The following is a 15,109-nucleotide window of genomic DNA, read 5'->3' as shown; positions in this document are numbered from 1 at the left end:
ACTGGTTGCTTTAATCATTTTTTCTCCATTTAGAGCCTGTGGCTGTAATGTTTAACCTCCCATTATTTGCCACAATATTTATTGATAAACAGGTTGGATTTCTCTCTTACTGTAATAACTCAGAGCTAGGCGTGGGTGCGGCTGTTGTGCTGGTAACATTTTTACTGGCTGACATACACAGGCACACTCGCACCCTCACGTGAAGGACCTCGGCATAGACGTGTGAATTGGACTGCAACCTTCATTAAGGTTCTGTTTATTTTCTGTGTGTTCTGTGTTCTTGTTAACTTTTTCTGCATAACCATAAGTGTGCTTTCAGTTACAGAACTAAAGCTTTTCCTCTGCACTTTTTTGTTCCAAAGAACTGTTAAGTTAAAACGGGGACCGTTGTGTAACAACAAGTCACCTTACTTAAAGTTATTCTGCCCAAAGTCATCTGAATGACTGTTCACAGAATATGGCAGACCTGCTATGCTCATTCAGACTGATACTACATTGGCATGTGATTCTTTTCCAAAATGTGGTCATTGTGTCACATTGTGTTCCTCCCTACATGATTTTAGTTTTAAATGTTACACAAATTCTTAGTTTACACTCAAACTGTGCATCAGGTTGACGCTTGCCAAATACTGATTCACAACCTGAGTGGGAAGGCAGACACCAAGTATTTTGGCCAACTTTAGGCAAAGCTGAGGAGAGGGTGAGAAATCTATATCATCATTAATAGTAATAGTAATAGTTTTACATTGACATCTCAGAAAATGTCATGATATCACGAAATACAATATTATGCTATTATTAGTAGTATTGATATTATTAGGGTTGCATCGATAGGAGAATTCTGTGTTTCAATTAACGATTCGACCTAAAATTGAGCTGCCTTTTTTGTTGCTTTGTATTTATTTTTATTTTTTCCTTTTGTGTCAAGGAAACAAAGAAATCCCTTTTTATGAACAAAATAACTGTTTTAAAGTAATTTGGCCCTTCATTACACTACCAGTACCTGAGCAATCATAAAATTGTATTAAAACCTTTTTAATGTAGCCTTCGTTCCCTTGAAAAAGATGCTCTTTTTTGTAAAATAACTGCTTCAAAAGCCCTTTTATCCTGCTATACACCTACGGCTTAATGAGGAATTTTGGTATATATCCCATCAAAATCATTCTTTTTGTGAAACATACATTAATACAATTAAATGTAAATGTAAAAGCTATTTAGAAAAACACTTTAATTGCAAGAACTTTTAAGTTACTGCAGTGCCCTCTTAGTTGACCTTTCCGGTCCATTTTCGTCCAGAATCTCTTCCAATGTGGACCATGCCCCGTCAGTTGGTGCTTTGCTGTGTGGGTAATCGGTTCTCTATGAAGTTCATTTCAACTCCCACTCTGGCAGTGGGCCTATCCATCAGTTGCACCTACAGTGCTGCTGGTGCGTGCAAATTAAAACTTTTAAAGTAAAGGTCCTTATACCTGGGATCCAGTGAGATAGAGATGCAAACAACAGGATAAAACTCCATCAGAGTGTTGTTTCAACACCACGGCCTGTGTCAGCCTCCACTCCCTAGCTGTCTCAGGGGTCTTACCGAGGGGATCACATCAGCAAATGTCACTGGAATATTTTGCAAGCTACAAGTTGCTGATCTTTCTCCAAGACAGTGTAATACACACCGCTCCATGCCAACATTTTCCTTCACTTGTAATTTAAAAAGAATCCACACGTGCACATTACATTGCTTGGAAAGTAATGACTTTAGTCTACGGTGGACAGCGTGTGTACCCAGCGAGAATTAATGGGGAAACAACAATAAACATCGGCCACTGGCATCAGTGAATGCCATTTTTTTTGCCAGTAGGCCGGTTGATACCGATGTTGGGCCAAAAAAATCATTGCATTTGTAATTATTATCATTTACAATGACCATAAAGGGATGAAAATGAGAAGACTTGAAATATACATTGTAAATAATGACACTAATATAGTAGAATTCAATACGTTGGATAAGCTTATGTGCACTGAATGATAACCTATAATTTAAAATTTAAATTAATTTTAATTTAAATTAAATTTTAATTTAAAAATGGCATGCAGCTGGGCCAATATTTTGTAATAAAAATGATGAATGGAACGGTATCCTTTTAAAAACACCTGTGCATGATTCTCCTCCCTCACAATGGACTGCTTAATTACTATGTAGTAAAATAGTAGTTAGAGACTTGTAGTTGCAGATCTTTATCCTAAAATATGGGTTCTTATGCTGGATTACTTTAATCATTGATTAATCAGATCATGATAATTGGGTAAATCTTCCAATAAAAACGCAATTGCTTTGTTTTCATTGTTGGAAGCTTGTTCTGTTATTGGTTAAATGGGTCGAGTCAGTGATGACACCTAATTCTTGTTTCCTTTTCTATCTTCTTCAGATCTTGTGTCTCTATTTGACCTGGAAAACGACCTTCCAGACGAGCTCATCCCCAATGGAGACTTGGGAATGGGAATGTCATCCAATGGCGGTCCAGGTGGAGGTCCTGGTCTCAACTCCATTGTCCCTGATGCAGCTGCCAAACACAAGCAGCTGTCTGAGCTCCTGCGACCAGGAAGCTCCTCCATCTTGGGAGGTGGCCCCCAACAGGGGGGCATGGTGGGAAGCCAGTTAGGTGCTGTGCTTGGTAAAAGTCAACTGGGGCAGGGTGCTACCAACCACCAGTCTCCCCAGGCCCAGAAAGGAGGTGTTACCGGCAATGGAAGCACAGGCATGGGCTTCAACCAGGCCATGTTGAACAGTGGGCAGAGTCATGGGGTCATGGGCCAGGCTGGTCAAGTGATGAATGGGACTCTGGGACCTGCAGGCCGGGGTAGGCCTGGCATGCAGTACCAGGGCCAAAGCATGCAGGGGGCACAAGGACCTGGTGTTGGAGGCAGTGTGCTGGCAGAGACACTCACACAAGGAGGGCCACAGTTGGGGGCACACAATGTGTTGAATGCCCAGCAAGCTGGAAACATGAATAAGGTAAGGTTCAAAATTCAGCTTTTCTGAATTGGAATTCAGGAAAGGGTTAAAACGTTTGTGCTCTGTCATGACTGAACAACTTGCTTGACTGGACTTCAATGCGTTCCTTGGATGTTAGCAGAGTTGATAACATGAATATGTCCCCTCTAATCTGTATTGTGTAGGACATTTATTTATTGCCACACCACCACCACCGTTTATCCACACCATTCTTACATTTAAGGTGCTGGCATTATTATTTTATTTGCAAGCACTTGAAGCTCCCGATGTAGGAGAGCTTGTAATTCATATCCATCTGACTTTTTACAAAGAATATGTCATATAGTGAGTTTGACTATATTAACTAAACTGGTTAAAAAGCTTTCCTTGAGTAAATAATGACTACCATACGAGTGGTCAGAAATGGCTTCGATCCAGCCATGTAATTGGCTGTTGTTGTTAAGCCATGCACCTTATGCATTTCATTATGTGCATTTGTTTAATCTCGTCTTTTTCTCCTGAAAAGCATATGAAATGTATTATTTCAGTTGACCAGCCCTCAACAGCCCAACCAGTTGAGTGTTAATCAAGTGCATGAATCTCAGAAACTGAAACAAATGCCTTTATATTGAGATGCTGAGTTTGTGTTTGAGAGGAGATATGGAAAGAGTAAAGACATTTTTAAACTGGTCGTGTTCATTGCATATGTGTTAACCTGTGGTCAAAAGATAAAACGGTATAATCTGGCAAATGTCATATTTACCTTGTGTGGCTGCCAACAGAGAAACATGCTGCTGAAATGTGGGAGAGTGATGATTCGGCTTTTATGCTCAGAGCTTCGGAAATGTAGCTGGCTTCACTATTGCTTTGAAAGAAAGATCACATGTGCCGTCGCACACATGATACGAGACACTTGTATAGTTTCGGTTTGACAAGCTTTGACATGGCAAAAAAAAAAAATTGTTGTGGTTATTATCTTTAATTCATATGGCCAAATTGTCTTTTTCAGTTTGACTTCCATCATGTTATTAACAAAGTTGTGAAGTTTTCCAATGTAAATGTTGTGTATTTATAACAATATATAGTAAAGAGAAAATGGTGACTGTCTGACCAAATTGTAACGAGCAAGTGAGATATATGTACCTATGGCAGGTAGATTGGTGAACTATGTGTGGATCTGCTTGATTTATTGTCAGCCTGGAGGCAACAGATTCTAATTATTATTTATGAATAATTTCCTTTTCCTCTTCCAAATTTAGTCTTTGCTTATATTGGCCAAGATAAGCACTAGGGGTGTGCAAGGGTTGGAACAGTGGAACAAATTTTGACAATAGCCTGAGGAAGAAAGATGGTTTCATTCTTTGATAACTGTTGCTGTTTTCTTAAAGAACAACACATGCTGTATGGTAATGAAAAAAATGAAAGGATTTATTGCACATTTAATAATCAATCTATAGGTCTTGAAAATACAGCGAACTGTTCTTTCCATAAAAACATTGAGATTTTTGGGCAATTAGTTACTTTTTAGACTTTATGATAGAGTTGGGATGAATCCAATGTCAGTATTTGGTGCCAGACTGAGATGTCCTCTTATTTCTTTTTCCAAACTTCACAAATGTGAAAGAACCAACAGAGTGACATAGCCAACTAGATGGTTATGATGATTGGACTACTTCATGGCGCTCTTCCTTGGCTGACATGTTATAGACAATGAGACAGTTTAAGGTAACAAAATGACAGATGAGGAGCTTGTGCCAAAAGATCCATATATAATGCAATATTGTCTTCCAGTGGTTAGAATGCAAATATTCAAAGGCTATTTCAAGTGTGGCATTTCAAAATTGAAACAACATGCAGTAATTCGAGTGTGGATTGTGATTACGATCAAATAGATTGTGACGTTATTATTTGGCAGGATCGCCCACCCTTGGATCGAAATGCACACGCGAATATGAACTGGAATCTTTTTTTGCATTTTCAGATGTTTTTGTTGAAGCACTCTTTTTGTCTTTGCTTACTTTTCCACCATTTTCCACTTTTTTTTTTCTGGCATTCACTCCTCTCCCACAACTGGTTCGTTTTTCTTTTCTCTCTCTCTGGCATACGTCGTGTCTCTCGGGGCCTTTGGCCTTTGATAATGGAGCTGTAAATCATGTTTAGAGGGGCCGGTTTGAGTGTTGTTGTTCGGGTGGGGGAGGCACTGTAGAGATGGACGAACAGAAGAGGGCACGCCAAGAGGAGGGGAAACACTAGAGGCTTCCTGTGCGACAGTGCTGTCCTCTAGCCTGGCGACACTCCTCCGTAATAAGCGCCAATTGTAGAGCGAGAGAACCCATGTGGGAGACGAGGACGAGACCGTGCTCATGTGTGAACGGCAGGGAGGCAGCAGGCAAGCATCTGTGTGTTTCTGTGCAGTGGAGGGGGAGGGGCAGGCAGCAGTGCAGTGCGCCGCTCAGCTGTTGAGCAAGCTGGTCTTTCTCTCTGTGCGTCTCCTCCCGTTCCTCTCTCTCTCCCTCCGCTGGGCCGGGCTTGCTCTGTCTGCCTGAGCACTACTGGCGGTGGGGAAACCTCTGCGAAGCAAAGCAGGCTGCTGCTTTGGCCACCGTGGAGAAAAGCAGGCAAAGGCAGTGCACAGGTCCATGCTTACGGCCATCGGAGAATTATTGGAATAGATTAGTTCTGAGGACTGAACAAGAAATATAAGTATTCTTTCTCCAAGGCCACTAAGCAAATAAAGAATATGTATTTTTGTAGTAACTTTACAATTAATTTTGCTTTTAATAATCATATTTAAAAGACAGAGCTAACATTGAGTATTTTCAGGTCTTACGTTTTTAAGCACAGCCCCTTAATATGTTGCTTATGTGTGAACTTGAGGCACCAGATCTCTGTGATAACAGCACTGTAGACAAAACAATGCAAAAAACGGTAAAAAAGTAAAGTTGTAGGCTTAGAGTTGTGATACATGTTCAACTTTGATGTGTGCTGAAGCTCACACTGATCTCCGACTCGCTGTGTGAGCATTATCAAAGCTAGAAACTGTTCTAGGGCTTGTGTCATTGTGCCAAACTATCACGGTATGGGGCTTATGATCTGATGCAAAAGAACTACATGGCATGAACTTTATGTTGAGGGTGGTTATGCAGAACCACCGTTCAAATGCGTAAGTTTCACCTTGGAAAACTTTAAGCTGAATGCGGTGAGCAATGTGTGCTGACGATAGCACAACAAGCTGATTGCTAGGCATATGAGTCATACTATGTCCAGTGTGATGCCTTTTTAAATATTTTTTTTTTGGGATCCATTTTGGTTCCCCGGTCATCTACAACAGCAACACAGAAAGAGTAGTGGACAAGACAGTTGAGGTTTGTCAGCGTTGCTCAACCATTGTAAAAAAAAAAAAAATTGTATTAGTGCTGCACAATATGGTCAAAAAGTGGTATTGCGATGATTTTAACAGGAAACGCCGATTGTCACGTAATTCAGAAAAAAAAGTAAAATCATGGCAAGATGTGGCATTTCTCATGGTCTCTGCCAAACAAACATGTTTTATTACATCTGGAGAACAAGCTTTGTAGGCCAGAGCATCTCTGCTGCACTACAAAATATCATTAAAAGACTGTAAAGTAACACATTTGACCTTTAGATAATTGCAGTTCTTGCTATTTGGATATTGTGCTTTGTCATATTGCGATTTCAGTTATTTTTTGATTAATTGTGCAGCCCCCATTTGTATCCTTCTGCATTTGGGATTTTTTGATAGCCATGCCGAAATAGCACTAAGCCATGACTTCTGTGTACCGTAACACTGTCCCATGTGCATTTATATAAATACTCAGTGCAGTTGTAAAAGACCGATCTATTGTGATGGTATCCTGCATGATATCCAGATTTTCTGACCACCCTCTGTCCTGATTGTCAACTATAGATGGGGATGTCAGGAGCTCCATTTGGCCAGCAATACGGCCAGGCTGGGGTGCAGCAGATGGGGGCAGCAGGGGTCAACGCTCAACAACTCCAGAACAAGACCGCGCTTTCCAACAACCTGCCCCAATTCCCTGCTGAGCTGAAGGGAGCTGGGAGTGTGCCAAACATGGTGAGTGTCACTCGAATCTTCCATAACAGGTGGATATCTGTCACAAGCCCTTTGTGTTTTAGGTGAGTAAGGGCAAAACGTATTCTACATTATCAATGTGCTGTACCTGGCTTTGTGGGGAAAATAAAAGGGGAACAGTGGTATCGATACTGTAATTAACTTGCTGTGATACACTAAACTGTCGCAGTGCGCATGTTCTCTTTTCGTCAAAATCTGTGCTATTTTTCTTAAGGAAACAGATTTGCTTCATTAGACTTACTTTCTGTGTCATCTGTTGCTTCACACGCTATCTCCTCTGCAGACATAGGCACCCGGTGTGCAACCACTGAAGTATGCACACTAGCTTCAGTCTTGGCCTTGCGCTTTCATGAGGGGAGCTCTCATAGAGGTCTTATAGAACCATTGAAATATTGCCACAAAAGACCATTTTTTTCCTTTTGCACTGCGTTAAGTGTTTAGAATGAAGCAAACCACCACCTGGTCTTGTGGTAAACCATTTTCAGCTGTCCCATCTCAAATTTGCCCACTCATGTGCACTCGCTCCATTTCAGTTCAGCGTGAGTTTTCTTTGTTGTTTTCCTGTCATTTACAATTGCACAACTTTAGGGGAAGAGGAGAGACAGGTGATGAGAAGATAAGGTTACCCAACTTGACATCAACTTATTATGTTACTGTAAAAAACTTTTTTCAACACATCCGACCTGAATCTGGTGACAGTGGTGAGGATGCTAGTAGCTCCGTTGCTGATGGAAGGGAATCAAGCTGAGCACAAGCAGCTCTCCTGCTTTACAGCTGTTGGCGCATAGGGCTTGGCTTGTCTCTGACTGTCAAAGTGCTTCTTAGAGTTCAACTATCTTTGACCAATCTGAGATGTTGTCACATTATTGTTGATAACTGATGAGTACAACAGACAGCCGTGCAGGGATGACAAAGGTTTTGCTAAAGATAGTGACCTGTAATCAGAGTAAGGATACAGCTCAGATCAAAGGGTTTATATAATATTGCTTATAGTACAGATTGTTTGATATGGATTTCATCATTATGCACTTTTAAATTCATCCATTGGCATCTTCACACAGCTGTTGAACCAAAAGAGAAAACAAACAAAACTGAACAAATACTGCAGTAATGTTTGGTGATGTAAAGATGACATTTGCATGCAAATCTTTTTTTAAGGAACAGGAAATGGATTTAATCGAGGTGGGAATAGTCATTCCCTCGATTTATGAGAAAATTATTATGTTGATTTTGTTTTTAGATTTTCCTTATGAACCAGTTCCCACTCATTCTTTGTGATTAAATTCATATTGTTTTTTTGTTTAACATGTTTTACAACTTCCTTTATCATATCTCCTCTTGCTTCTCTGCATTAACTTTATTGATGTTTAGATTTTAAGCTTTTAAATAAAAAGTTGAGTCTGACATTCTGCTCTGTGCCTAACTTGTCTGTATGTTGTCACTCTTTTGCAGTCCCAGATGCAGACACAGGTCGCATCGGTGGGCATGGTCCCCGGTACTGGTGGTGTGTCAACGGGCCCAACAGCCGACCCCGAGAAGCGCAAACTCATTCAGCAGCAGCTGGTCCTGTTGCTCCACGCACATAAGTGCCAGCGGCGCGAGCAGGCCAACGGGGAGGTGAGGGCCTGCACCCTGCCCCACTGCCGCACCATGAAGAACGTCCTCAACCACATGACACACTGCCAGGCTGGAAAGTCCTGCCAGGGTGAGTGAAGTGTCTTTCAGAGCACTACTTTTATTCAAATATTAGTTTGAAGTTTGGCTGACTCCTGTCTGAGGTGTGTTCAACTGTGCACCTGCCACCACAAGGTGTTAAAGGGATATATTAATGTGTTAATTGAATTTCCTTGCGCCTGAACTTTTATGTGATTCTGATCAAGGGTTTATCTCTCGTCTGCTGTCTTATCACTGTAAGAATTGAACAAAACATTGAAATAATCAGAGCCTGAGATGTGGGCACAGTGCCATTACCATTACATACTACAGAAAGGTGTTAATAACTTATTGTAGTTTCAGGTACAGTATGCCAAAAGCACCTGTCACCTTAAGCTCTTTATATATAACCGCTTGCCAATATCTTCCTCAGCAGAATTGCTTATTGATCTTTATGTGACCAGTGTAAGAATTTTCTTGAAATTTGCATCCCTAATATCATAAACGTTGTTGTAGACCTACAATACAGATAGTGCAAGTGGAGTTATTATGATTGAAAAGTGATTTTAACATTTTAAAACCACATAATAGCAGTCAGATGCTGAAGTGCTGTGCATTTAAGTCACTTACGTTGTATTGTTTCGTGCAGTATGAAGCAGTAAGCTGTTTTATTTCATTGCATAAATGGAGCCACTTGACCTGCTAATCCTCAAATATCCCAGTGACTGACAACAAACGGAAACGTCAGGCAACATGAATTTAATCTTTATTAAAACTGATGTCATAATGCTCATGCTCTACCCTGGTGGCAAGCAGGCTCCCTCTGACAGCTGTGAGTAGCAAGGAGGTCACCACAGGTTGATGAACTTTGAACTCTGATATTTTTACTGTTTATTAAAGTAAATGCAGGGATGGCTTTATGGTTTTATTACATCTGTAATTGCCTTGTCATAGGTATTTGCACATTGTGCTGGAGCAGTCCAAGGTTTTTGGTTTGTTTGTTTTGACCATGCTGCATTTTAACTTGCTTTCAACCTTCCTTCATGAAGTCAGGGACCAGACCATAATCGTCTAGTTTTTACATGCTGCCGACCCCCAACAATAAGAGTCCCAGATTTACCAGTATAAACTCTGTACATTCTTATAAGAGAGAGCTAAAATTCACTCCCACATTTCAGTAACAGGCCAGTGTTTTGTTTTGAACATACACACAATTGATTTTTTCCATTGAAAAAAGTTTACAAAAAGGAAATACTAATTTGCTAATTTGGAATATGCCAAGAAAATTGCAATCAGTGCATACCTACTTATTTTACACGAATTTAATGTAGTCTAGTTAGAAATCAGCATTTTCAATCCCTTCACTTTTGAAAACGTCAAATACTGCGCAATTACCTGTCACCATGCTTCATTCTGTCTTTTTTCCCTTTTGTTTTTGCCCAGTGGCTCACTGTGCATCATCCAGACAGATCATCTCCCACTGGAAGAACTGTACGCGGCACGACTGTCCGGTCTGCCTGCCTTTAAAGAACGCTAGCGACAAGAGGAACCAGCAACGTGAGTGACTCCAGCAGCTCCCCTTCTCTTTAATGCATTTCAACATCCATATAAAAATACATGTGGGTTAAGTTAAAAGTTAATAGAGAACAAAGAATTCCTGATGATTGCTTAAATATCTTGTGATTGTCATTTTTGGAAAAATGTAAATCTTTTGATACCTTGTAAGCTTGTTCGGTAAGGCAGTTACCACTCAGCAGCGAGCTTCGAGTGAAGTGTGTGACATGAAGTGGTGCCCCCTGCAGGTTGTGTGTCCCTGCCGCAGCTCTGTGCTGGCTCGCTGACTGCGAGAGCTCCGACAGAGAGAGGATTCCTCTAGAAAGGCTGGGCCTGTAATGTGACACCCAGGGGAGGGGCTCCGTGGCTCTGCTCTGAGTGGGGGCAGGGTCTTCGGATAGCGTGCTCTCTGATTGGTTGAAAGGCCCTGACAGATTTAAATCCCCCACAGAGGCAGCGTGCTCCCTGTCAGCAGTCAACACAGCAGGGAGCAGTGTAGGGATTTTAGATGGAGGTCTGCTCAAGAACATTTTCTTTTCCAGAGCCTAAGATTTTTTTTCTTCACACAGAAAAAAGCCTGTTTATAATATTCAGTGGTGTTAATGTTTTATTTTTTCATACTGATGAGTATGCAAATGTTCATTATTTGTGTTGCATAAAGAAACAATACAGAAAGAATGAAAGCAGCAGCAGTTACCCCTCATTTATAACAGCATATTAATAATGAAATGCTTAATTAATGCTTAATTCAAATTGCCAAACCACTTACTTATTTTCTCATCTTCTCACTGAAGCCATGCTAGGTTCCCCTGGAGCCAGTCTGCAGAATGCCATCAGCACGGTGGGGTCTGGCCAGCCAAGTGCCACAGCCATCAGCAGTGCTGCCACACACATCGACCCCAGCTCCATGCAGAGGGCCTACGCTGCCCTGGGCCTGCCGTATGGGAACCAGTCCCCTGCTCAGGTCCAGGGTCAGGGCCCTGCTCAGCAAAGCGCCCAGCACACGCAGCTGCGAAATATGAACCCACTAGGTACAATAAAGATTAGACTTGCCTGTCATTTCTTACAGGATCAAAAATGTACAAGTGATAAAAATACTTTGTTGCTAAGCCCTTTTCCCTCTTGAATGACCATGTGTGTTTATCAGGCACTAATCAGATGAACCAGATGGCAGGAGGCATGGGTGTCCCCTCTTCAGACCAGACTGGCATGCACTCTGACTCCTCCCTACCATCCACACTCAACAAGTGAGTATTGTCATCCTTAACATGTCACATTAAACAAGGTTCTTGTGGCCAACGTATACACTATTTTGAATGTGGCTCCTAGCAGCCTCTTTCACACTGGCTGAAACCCCCAATAACACGTACTTCTAATACCTGGACTTTGTTGCTAGTAATTATTAATTCTGGGTCAAATGACTATTTATTGGCCGATACTGGGGTAAACAAATGAACATTCACCCCTTTTCTGGCAAAATGCTATGATGGCACTGATTATCTTGACGTTGGTGCGAAAATAATTTTCCATCCGTCTCTGTTCAAACAGCAGTCAGTGTTGAGTTTTAAAGATGAAAGATTTAAAAAGTAATCACTGGAACATTGTCACTTTGCCTCTTGCTGATTTCTACCATTTCCTGTTTTCTAGCATGTTTTTGACATTCAACACAATAATAATGAGACTTATGATTTCATGTCCAGTGCAATATAATCAGCCACAATCTCAATGCATTCTCTGCCCTTTGGGTGCTTTTTAAACACATTTTCAAAATGTATCTTGGAGGATAAACTGTAAATTGCAACCTTTGTGCACATTGTTATGTTTTTGAAACCTGGTGTGAAGTTGAACTTGAGTAATAGTTTCTTTCTCTCTGTGCCTTATAGTCAACTGATGCCAGATGGGACGGTAGCAGGAGGCATGGGAAACCTGCCGACTGCCACCCCTCTCTCTGCTTCAGGGGTAAGGAAGGCCTGGCATGAACACGTCACTCAGGACCTGCGCACCCACCTGGTGCACAAACTGTAAGTCCAGCAATGTAACAGTTGCATTATAAATACTCAAGTTCTGTCATTTGTTAACAAAATGGTCTTGCTTTTTTTTTTTTTATTTTTTTTTTTACATATACTTGTGCACCAGGCTCTCGATAAGTTGTGTATTTCTCTGCTTTGCTCTTCAGTGTACAAGCCATATTCCCCACCCCAGACCCCGCAGCACTGAAGGACCGTCGAATGGAGAACCTGGTGGCATATGCACGCAAGGTTGAGGGTGATATGTACGAGTCCGCAAACAGCAGGGTAACTTATATAATACACTTCTTATGTTTTTTTCATCACATGACCTGTCTTCTACAGTTGTTGGTTTCCACCTCTCTCGTGTTACTGTGACAGTCGTGGAGTAGAAGTAGAGAATTTTAACCAGAACCGGACACCAAGGAACTTTTTGAAATGTCTTGAAATGTCTGACTCTTGTTATCATCTCACTAGGATGAGTATTACCACTTCCTGGCAGAGAAAATCTACAAAATCCAGAAGGAACTGGAGGAGAAGAGACGCTCACGGCTCCAGAAACAGCCTGGCATGGTGGGCACAGCTGGGCCTCAGCAGCCTGGTATGGCTCAGCCCAGTGCCATGGGCCCAGGACAGGCTGTCCGACCTCCGAGTTAGTAGCCAAACTCTCTACACTCAAGATATTAAAGCGAACAGATACTTCTGGGTCTTGAGTGCTGTCTGCTTCTAACTATTCTGCAGTTCTCAGTTGATACAAGTACAAAAAAAGTCTGTAACTGATAGCAACTCATAAATGAACGCTGCCATGTCCTTGTGTCTTTCAGATGGACCTGTGCCTATGCCCAACATGCCAAATCAGATAATGAACCGTATGCAGGTGCCCCAAGGTATGTTGTAGCTCATTGCTTTCTTGGCAGTCCTACTAAAAAAAAAAAGGAAAGCCGCACATGTCGTCCTCTGGCTAAACTTCCAAGTTCTTAAGTTTGCTAATGGGTTAGCACCTAAATGTTTAAAGAAAATCAGCATTTCCACAGTGAAATTGGTTTTAGCTACCCCTGATTGTTTAACCAGGTAGTGTTAAAAGCATTTGTCAGAGCCATGATGTTTAAGTGAGCTGCTTCAGTGCCTCTAACAGCCCAGCAGGACATGGAATATTAAATTACAACTCCCAAGTTTAATAAACAGCTAAACAATTGTCTGTGTATCTGTTCCCACAGGAATCAATCAGTTTAACCCAATGGCAATGCAGAATGCGCAGATGTCTCAGGCACCCATGGGAGCACGTGCTCCCTCCCCCATGAACCACCCACAGCAGATGAACATGAGCTCCGTCCCAGCGGTTAGATCTTTCCCCTCTGTCTCTTCACTTCATTATAACAGTAGTTTCCCTGAGCCTTTCTGGTCCCTCTCTATATTTTAAACATGCTCCTCTTCAACCAATTATCAGTTTTGTTTGCAGTTTATTCAACCAATTTTCAGTTTTGTTTGCAGTTTATACAGTTCTTGCTCCATTTTTCTCTGTCACTCTATAGCTTTATTCTCCACTTGACTGTGAAGCCTTTGACTGACTATTCTTTTGCATTTTCTTAATCTGTTACCAATTAGATACTAAAGCATGCTTCAGTTTGCAATGTTCTGACTGTAGTTAACACAATTCCTGACCCATTAATGAAGCAGCTGTCTGGCTGTCAATTCTAGTGTTCCTTCTGTCTGTTGAATCAAAACATGGCATGGCAATGTTTACTTGTTAGGTATTGAATACTCCAGGCCTGCCGCCATAATGTTTTTCCTCTTCTCTTTTACAGATGGGCATGTCCCCGTCAAGGATGCCTCAGACCCAAGGAATGATGGGTAGTCATGCTAATAACATGGTACCTCAGCCAGCCAATCAGGGCCAGTTTCTGTCACAGGGCCAGTTCCCTGCAGCTGCAGGTGGAGCAATGAATGTGAATGTAGGCATGGGCCAGCCCATAACACAGGCTGCTGTCACACAGGTAAGGAGACTTGTGCTGTGAGAAATGCTGACTATTTGCATGAACCTAGCATTTTCATTCCTCCTTGCTTTTCTCCTGAACGTGGCCCTATGTGCATCTCTGTGTGGGATGCTATATGAATGTTGCTTATGCTAACTGTGCATCCCTCTTTGTTCCAGCAGCCACAGAACTCTAACCTCCCTCTGAATGCACTGGGATCCCTCAGCTCCCAGCTGCCCTGTGGCCCTACAGCCCAGCCCACCTTGCGCGCCACCCCTCCACCCAATGCCTCTGCCAGTCTGCAGCAGCAGCAGCAGCAGCAGCAGCAGCAGCACCACCATGCTTCTGCACAGGCCCAGGTGCCACCAGGGCCCTCCACCCCAGCCTCTGTAGGTGGGCCCTCCTCCACCCCAACCCATGTACCCAGTACCCACCCTGGCCCCCCCTCAGTCATGGGCACACCCCCGGACCCCTCCCTGCCGCTCACACCCCTGCAGCCCCAGACAGAACCCCCCAGCCAGATGCAGCAGCCCACCTCGGTGCAGGCACAGCACCCCAGCACACCGGTGAGCTACTAGTTCTTACTGAAAAGTCACTATCATACTTTCCAGGTCCTGTGAAAGCTTTTGACTAAACAGGTGTAGGTGTAGTGCTGCCAGAGCACATTGGAACATGCTCCAACAATTCTTTTCAGTGAGTAAAGTATATTTGCAGTTTGAATAATCAAGTTAAAATTCATATAGATCATTCATCAAATGATTTTTTTCTCCAGCCTACAGGTAGTTAACGTAATGCAGCAATGAAACATTACAGTATCAAGAGA

General features: G+C 42.2%; 1 protein-coding gene across 6 annotated transcripts in view; it reads left to right on the top strand.

Moving 5' to 3' along the window:
* Positions 1–15,109, top strand: part of crebbpb (CREB binding lysine acetyltransferase b) — a 35,121-nt gene that overhangs the window by 7,660 nt on the left and 12,352 nt on the right. For 4 of the 6 annotated variants that reach the window (XM_030407459.1, XM_030407457.1, XM_030407455.1 and 1 more), the window contains exons 2-14: positions 2,421–3,007; positions 6,915–7,082; positions 8,553–8,805; positions 10,197–10,310; positions 11,102–11,338; positions 11,455–11,554; positions 12,191–12,328; positions 12,484–12,601; positions 12,791–12,965; positions 13,138–13,200; positions 13,531–13,652; positions 14,119–14,307; positions 14,466–14,852. In XM_030407459.1, the coding sequence (XP_030263319.1) occupies positions 2,421–3,007; positions 6,915–7,082; positions 8,553–8,805; positions 10,197–10,310; positions 11,102–11,338; positions 11,455–11,554; positions 12,191–12,328; positions 12,484–12,601; positions 12,791–12,965; positions 13,138–13,200; positions 13,531–13,652; positions 14,119–14,307; positions 14,466–14,852 (2,651 nt within the window). The remainder of the gene's footprint in view (positions 1–2,420; positions 3,008–6,914; positions 7,083–8,552; positions 8,806–10,196; positions 10,311–11,101; positions 11,339–11,454; positions 11,555–12,190; positions 12,329–12,483; positions 12,602–12,790; positions 12,966–13,137; positions 13,201–13,530; positions 13,653–14,118; positions 14,308–14,465; positions 14,853–15,109) is intronic. The other 2 variants (XM_030407460.1, XM_030407456.1) reach the window with 1 other exon arrangement.

Source organism: Sparus aurata, chromosome 23, assembly GCF_900880675.1.
Source record: "Sparus aurata chromosome 23, fSpaAur1.1, whole genome shotgun sequence".
Lineage (NCBI taxonomy): Eukaryota > Metazoa > Chordata > Actinopteri > Spariformes > Sparidae > Sparus > Sparus aurata.
This window is presented reverse-complemented; position numbering and strand designations above follow the sequence as displayed.